An 8006-nucleotide genomic window follows, 5' to 3' on the forward strand; every position below is an offset into this window, starting at 1 on the left:
ACGCCCACACGCACACACACACACACACACTTGAGGTTTACTCACACAAGAACAGTCTACACATACACGCACATTTGGACTTTGAGGCTGCACACACACCACACACTTCTGCAGTGTGTTGCCATTCAGTGGTGTGTACCTGAGAGCGTATCTTGAGCGCAGGGCCCAGCTTCAGTCCCATGGTGTTGAGCAGGTGCTCCTCTGTGAGCAGCGGGAGTGTCTCTCCGTCGATGGCCTGCTCCCGAAACACCTTCAGGAGAGACACAGCCACTTCAGCCAGGGCCCAGACAGACACACACACATGCAATCACCCACTCACTCATACACTCACCAGCACTCATAAATACACACACACACACACACACACAAACCCACACTCATACACACACGCTCACAGAGCTTGAACCAACACTCACACCACTCTCATTTCCAACAGTGACGTGTGTGTGTGTGTATGAGTGTGTATAGCATTGAGCGGGCCGTGGTGCTGTGAGAGAAAATAGCTATATAATTAAATAGTAGTAAAACCTCTGATTGAGGTGACAAAATATACTCTACCCTACTCTTCCACCAGCCCGCCCTGACCGCTCTCTCCCCCTGTCTCTCTCTTTCTCTGGTTGAAAGTGTGGATAAACCAGAATCCTGATCTGGTTCTTACCTGTGTGTACTCCGCACAGCCGGCCAGGCCTCCCACAAAACCACACACCTCCTCCACACTCCACTTGCTTATGTCCTCCACCGGGGGCGCCGCAGAGTCCTCACTGTCCATTAACAGACCTCCCATACCGCCTGGGTGAGAAAGATGGGGAAAGGGGTTGTAAATCACCAAGTCTTATTCTAAGGGCACACCGTAGTAAAACTTGCAATGGACAATGAAAATGAGCGTTCCCTATTGAACAAGTTCCGGTAGTTCTCTCCTTGTTTCTATCAGGTTTCTTCCGTTAGGTGCCTATTGAACACTACCCAGAACAGACCTTGACAAACAGCGAACATATACCCAACAGAGCTTCTCCCATTCTTTCTCAATATCTATTTCTCTTTCACGCACAAACTTTTTCTCTCTCCCGCTGACTCTCTCTTTGTCCTGGTGGCTGTTTGGCAATTGTGTGAATAGACAAAATATTTAATTGCATTTAAGAATGTGATTCTTTATCTCATGTTTAAAAGTGTACTTCATCCATGTTTTCTGTTTCTCACTATTGTTGTGCCCCTCCCCCTCCCTCCATATGGTTGTGGTGATAACCCCGTGTGTATAAGGGTCAGTGGCAGGGCCCCTTCCAGAGGGAGGTCTCCACGCTCATTACTTTCATGTGCCTGCCCAGGGCCGTGAGAGTGTGTGTTAGTGTGTGCCTGTGTACGTGCGTGTACGTGAGAGTGAGTGTGTGTGTGTGCCAGTGTGTGCTAGTGTATGTGTACGTGCGTGTACGTGAGAGTGAGTGTGTGTGTGCTAGTGTGTGCTAGTGTATGTGTGCGTGCGTGCGTGCGTGCGTGCGTGTGTGTGTGTGTGTGTTTTGGCCCCCACTGTGAACCTGGCCATTTTGCATCTGGTTCCCTAAGCAGTTTCTGTCTGTGTTTTCAAACGTTCTCTTTATTTAATGACAGTCATTATACATAGGCAACTAAAACCAGGTATCTGATTAACCTAAAAAGAGTTGCTCTAGGGTCAAGGTGCAATTCTGTGTGTATTTGCAAGTTTAAGCTACAGTGAATTCAAATGGGACAGTCTGCAATACTACATAAAAGTGAAATCCCCTTAACCAGGGGTTCCCAAACTCTTTTTCTCTGTGGACCGGTGGATAGAGGGGGGGTATGAGCTTGTGGCTTATTTGAGTATTACCGGCCCCCAGCTCAAACCCGACCAAGAACAAGCTCATTTACGGTATTTCTTCTGATTTCATGGGAGGCTGCAAACAGACAGTGGCACTACTTTTCATCTGGTATGCAATCCAAATTGCTATCTAGCAAGCAACCTTCACTTTGGGACTGCTCACAAAATGACTGGGGAAACATGTTGTTGAGTACAAACCAAACTGAACGCATCCCTGCCTTCATAGCACCACAACAAGACCACTTATGCTGTTTGGACAATCACTAAGATTGTATTTGGCTGTTATCGTTGCATAACACTTCTCTCGGGTGCAGCAGTTGTAACGCCTGTTGTGATTGGCTGGTAGCCAAATTGCATTTACAGGTTGCAGTTGGGAGTGACTTCTAAGTATCATACAGTTGATTGGTGACAGTGTTATGATGCATGTGTATGTGTTACTCACCAGTGTGGAAGTAGGGGCTTGTGTAGGGAAATCCAAAGGGCAGCGACTGGCCGTGGAGCCCTGGCAGAGGAGGCATGGCGCCAGGTGGAAAGTGGTACTTGACATCGCTCTTGCCCAGCCCCGGGGTGAAGAGGTGATGACCGGGTGGTGAATCCGCACCCGCCGAGCTACAGGGGGCACTAAGCCGACCCGAGCCCTCACCCGCCTCTTTGGCACCGTCACACCCCCCCTTCCCGCCGCTCTCTTTCCCCCTGTCCCTGTGAAGCCCATGCCAGTCGGTTGCCTTGGCAAACAATCCCTCATGCCTATCCTCGCCCATCTCCGTCTCGCTATCCGAGTCCTTCATTTCTTCATCCTGCCCATCTGCATCTCCGTCCCTCCCTCGGCCCTCCCTCTCTTGGTGGTCTCCCCCCCTGGGTTGCTGGGGGCCTTTCCGTGAGCCCCCCTTACTCAATCCGGCCCCAGCCCCAGAGCCTTGTCCCTGGGTATCTTTGGGCGTTGTGGACCCCGAGGGCCCCTGGTGGTTGAGGGAGAGTAAAGGGGTGCTGGTGTGTCGGAGCATCAGCATGGCGTTTTGGCGTCGGCTCAGCTCCTCGTGGAGGGGGTGTCCCTCGGGCAGGTGGTGGAGACTGCGCAGGGCGGGATGGTCCGGAGGGAGGCCGTGGGGTAGGCCCATGGGGTCAGAACCCCCCAACGCACGCTGCTGCTGCCTGTGGAGACTCTCCAGCTCCTTGTGTCTGAGCAGCTCTGCTGACATCTCCAACCTGGGACCGGACATAGAGAAGAGAGGTAAGGGCTGGTGGTACCACACACACACTATACACAGAACGATACAGACACACATACAGTTACGATACAGACACACACTACTACAGCATTAACCTCACACACACACACCCCGTCACAGCACTGACAGCCACACATACACATGCACCACAACATTAGAAGACAAAGACAAACCTGGCCAAGTTCTGCTTCCGAAGCATTTCCTGTTGCCGGGCAAACATTTCAGCTTGGGCAGGCTGGAGGAAACCATAGCCTGAGGAAAACACACACACAAAAAACACACATCGATAAGCACACACCCCAATTAAGAGATTTCTGACATACAGTTTACATGGAGTATTCAAATGCAATGACCCCCTGTGTAATATCAATGCCTCACAAAGAATCTGATTTTTACTAAGAAAATGACATTATTTAAAACATAAATGTTAGGATTGATTCATGATTCTCAATCAAGACGGTCAATAGGCACAGTCATTCTATAAAAAATGTTCCCATTTCCCAATTTTGGTGGGAATACAACTAATGTCTACCATAAGCCAATTGTGGTTCTGGTTTGCATTAGCATCTAACTCGCCATTAATAAGTGCAGGCTGTGGTTAGCCTGCTAGCATTAGCATGTCATTTATCATTAGGTGTAGGCCCCATATTAATTTATGTAGTTAGCCTGCTAGCATTAGCATATAATTTGTCATTAGGTGTAGGCCCCATATTCATTTCTGTAGTTAGCCTGCTAGTGTAAGCATCTGATTTACCGGGGGACTGGCACAGGGAGGAGGGCATGGCCAAGAAGGGGGGCCGCAGGTGGGGTCCCAATGTGATATGAGGGCCGTTCTGGGTGGACAGCAGAGGAGGAGGATGGGACATCTCCCTGCGGACACACAAACAAAAACACACCACATTAAAACCAACAGAAAATAACAGTAAAAACTAGAAACCGTCAAACAAATTGCTGGGATTTTTTAATTGGAATACTCTGCTATTACTTTCACGTTAAATGCACACATTCAGGCAGATTGTGGAACAGTTCGTCAGGCCTAGAACCCTGAGAAATAATGTGAGCAGACTTATTCGTAGGCTGGGCTGGCTAGTTGGTTTCGTAACAGTACTATACAGTATATTAGAAAGCACTGAGTATAAAACTGGTTTGAGGTGAAAACCTGTATGTACGTACTACAGTGGGTCTCCAGGATCCGGTTTGTGGTGTGTTTTGGTGACTGGCGCTGGCCACGCACACACACATGCATACTCACCCTTACACACACATGCACACACACATAATGAGGGCTGACTACACAATGGGAGTGTGTCAGGCTCCGACAGCTGGGGCGGCCCCTGCGTCTCGACCGGGGCCACGGGCTGAAGGACCTTCTAATTAACACTAATCCTCCTCTCTTCTCTCTTTTTTTTCCGCCCCTCCCTCTCTCTCCCTCTCCGGGCCGCATTGAGCGATTGAAAAGGCGGCCGTGTCCTGCAAACCCTATTTATGAAAAGGCCTCTCTATTATGTGCTTCTCCTTTTGTCCTTGTTCTGAGCAAAGAAAAGCTCCTCTCTCTTTCTCTCCCTGCTCTGTCAATCGTCCCAAAGGGGCAGGGGAGACAGGGGAATTTGATGTAAGAGGAAAAATGTGCGGTTGGTGAAGGGTTGGAGAAGAAGAGACATAAGAATCTGTTCTTCAGCTTGGTGTGTTTCAGGGAGCATGTGGAAGTGTCACTGGGTACGGGGTGTGTGGTGATCTGTTGATTGTCTATGTGTCTTCTGGCAAAACCATTTAGGCCTTTTCCTGCACATACACACACGCACACTTTCTCTCTCAATCGTGCAATTGGGCTAAATAGCATCAGTTTGCTGCTTTGGAGATATGCAGCACACATCCTTACACATACAGCAGAGAGAGAGAAAGAAATACAGAGAGAAAGAGAGAAAGAAGGGGAGGGAGAAAGAGAGACAGGGAAGGAGAGAGGGAAAGAGAGAGAGAGAGAGAGAGAGGAGAGAGAGAGAGAGAGAGAGAGAGAGAGAGAGAGAGAGAGAGAGAGAGAGAGAGAGAGAGAGAGAAGGGGAGGGAGAAAGAGAGACAGGAAGGGAGAGAGGGAAAAAGAGAGAGAGAGAGAGAGAGAAGGGGAGGGGAGGGAGAAAGAGAGACAGGGATGGAGAGAGGAAAAAAGAGAGAGAGAGAGAGAGAGAAAGAGGAAGAGGAAGAGAGAGAGAGGGGGAGGGAGAGAGAGAGAGAGAAGGAACGAGAGAGGGAGAGAGAGAAACGGAGGTGGGAGGTTGGTGAGAACCATTTATTGATCGGCGGCCCGTCGCTAAAATGTTCATGCAAATCGTATAACCGCTCTCTCCGGCGGTGCCTCGCACTCTGGTGGCAGCTCCAATTAATCTTGGGGAAGGGCCGGGGCCGTGTGACCCTGTGGCCCACTAGCCAGGGCCCCGCCGCTGCTTATGTAATTACACCGCCCAGTTTGTAATCACCTGGCCTAATCCCTCGGGGCTAGCAATTAGACTGGGCCACGCCGCTGTGCTACAGCCACAGTAGACTAGGGCCCCTGTATGCCAAACCTCCATTCATTTCACCCCCTCCCTGTGTCGCCTAGCCTAGCCTAGCATTAGCGCTAGCCCGCAGATGAATAACGGTCAATTAAAGCTGCATGACTGAGGCCACCAGGCGTCCGCTACACCATAATTAGGCCTAATCACAATGTGGAAGGAGTAGGGAGAGACTGAGGGAGGGAGCGAGACAGAGGGAGAAGGGTGGGGGAGAGAGGGCGCCAGACGTGTTCTCTCTCCTTTTATAGGAAGCAATTTGGGGGGAAGGTGGCGGCTACACAACATGACCAAAAGTATGTGGACACCTGCTCGTCCAACACCTCATTCCAAACCATGGTCATTAATATGGAGTTGGTCCCTCATTTGCTGCCATAACAGCCTCCACTCTTCTGTGAAGGCTTTCCACTAAATATTGGAACATTCAGCCACAAGAGCATTAGTCAGGTCGGGCACTGATGTTGGGATATTAGGCCTGGCTTGCAGTCGGTGTTCCAATTCATCCCAAAGGTGTTCAGTGGGTTTGAGGTCAGGGCTCTATTCAGGCCAGTCAAGTTCTTACCACACCGACCTCAACAAACCATTCTGTATGGACCTCACTTTGTGCACGTGGGCATTTTCATGCTGAAATAGGAAAGGGCCTTCCCTAAACTGTGGCCACAATGCTGAAAGCACAGAATTGTCTAGAATGTTATTGTATGCTGTAGCATTAAGATTTCCCTTCACTGGAACTAAGGGGCCTAGCCCAAATCATGAAAAACAGCCCCCGATGATTATTCCTCCTCCACCAAACTTTACAGTTGGCACTATGCATTGGGGCAGGTAGCGTTCTCCTGGCATCCGCCAAACAGAGGAGAGGCGATTTTTATGCCCTACGCATTTCAGCACTCGGCGGTCCCGTTCTGTGAGCTTGTGTGGCCTACCACTTCGCAGCTGAGCCGTTGTTGCTTCTAGACATTTCTACTTCACAATGACCGGGGCAGCTCGAGCAGGGCAGAAATTTGACAAATTGACTTGTTGGAAAGGTGGCATCCTATGACGATGCCGCGTTGAAAGTCACTGAGCTCTTCAGTAAGGCCATTCTATTGCCAATGTTTGTCTATGGAGATTGTATCCCTGTGTGCTGAATTTTATACACCTGTCAGCAATGGGTGAGTGTGGCTGAAATAGCCAAATCCACTAATTTAAAGGGGTGTCGACATACTTTTATATATATATATAATGTATTAACCAGTTTGCTCTGCCTGTCTGTGTAGTTTACTGTGCATTCTATTAAGTGCCTTACAAACTCCCATATAACCAACCATAAACACATTTTCCTTATTTTATCAACAATATATACACCGATTGCACAAAACATTAAGAACACCTTCCTAATATTGAGTTGGATGTCTTTTGCGTGGTGGATTTAAAACTTCTTCACGATCGGTGTCCCTTCCACAGGACGGTTGAGCTAACGTAGGCTAATGCGATTAGCATGAGGTTGTAAGTAACAAGAACATTCCCCAGGACATAGACATATCTGATATTGGCAGAAAGCTTACATTCTTGTTAATCTAACTGCACTGTCCAATTTACAGTGAAATAATACCATTCTATTGTTTGAGGAGAGTGCACATTTTTGAACATGAAAAGTTATTAAAAAACGAACTAGGCACATTTGGGCAGTCTTAATAGAACATTTTTAACATAAATTCAATGGTTCATTGGATTTATTAAAACTTAGACTGATCCAATGAACCATTGTATTTCTGTTCAAAACACTTTAAATGTTAATATATTTGTTCACAAACATTTAACAACACAGCATTTTGCACACACTTTCACAGTCTCAGAACACAATATTACATTAAACAATGTCTCTCTCTTCAATGTACGTCTCTCTCTAGCTAGCACTAGTAACATCCCAAGTCTCTCTCTCGCTCTCTCTCTGTCTCGCTTTATCTGTCTCTTTCCTTCTCTCCCCACCCTCTCTCTTTCTTTTTCTCTTCCCGCCTGCAGAGAGGCCAGGGGCTCCTGGGGATTCACTCATGTGTGACGACCTGTCAGAGTGGCGACAGCGGCCCCTTCCCACAGCGGGACAGTGTGTGTGTGTGTGCATGTGTGCATATTAGTGTATTTAATAGTAAATGGCTGCATACTGTGTGCATCTGTGTGTGTGTGTGCACGCATGCGTGTGTGTGTGTGTGTGACAGGGCTGTCCTTAATGACGGGAGCGTGGGGGGATTAGGAGCGCCGCGCGGCCGCCTTCGGCTCTCGCTCCACGGAAACACATTTACACAGGAAGCTCATTAAAATGGATGAGGCTTCCCCTCTCTCTCACTCCTTCTCCATCTCTCTGTTTCTCTCGCTGCTTCTCTCACGCTCTCTCTCTCTCTCTGCTCCTCTCTCCATCTTGCTCCTTCT

General features: G+C 48.7%; 1 protein-coding gene across 4 annotated transcripts in view; it reads right to left on the reverse strand.

Moving 5' to 3' along the window:
* Positions 1–8006, reverse strand: part of LOC118361078 (sterile alpha motif domain-containing protein 11) — an 88569-nt gene that overhangs the window by 5090 nt on the left and 75473 nt on the right. For 3 of the 4 annotated variants that reach the window (XM_052482842.1, XM_035740826.2, XM_052482844.1), the window contains exons 8-12: positions 3812–3927; positions 3231–3309; positions 2271–3034; positions 659–789; positions 140–250 (exon numbers count right to left, since the gene is read on the reverse strand). In XM_052482842.1, the coding sequence (XP_052338802.1) occupies positions 140–250; positions 659–789; positions 2271–3034; positions 3231–3309; positions 3812–3927 (1201 nt within the window). The remainder of the gene's footprint in view (positions 1–139; positions 251–658; positions 790–2270; positions 3035–3230; positions 3310–3811; positions 3928–8006) is intronic. The other variant, XM_052482843.1, reaches the window with a different exon arrangement.

This window comes from Oncorhynchus keta, chromosome 28 (genome assembly GCF_023373465.1).
Source record: "Oncorhynchus keta strain PuntledgeMale-10-30-2019 chromosome 28, Oket_V2, whole genome shotgun sequence".
NCBI classification, from domain to species: domain Eukaryota; kingdom Metazoa; phylum Chordata; class Actinopteri; order Salmoniformes; family Salmonidae; genus Oncorhynchus; species Oncorhynchus keta.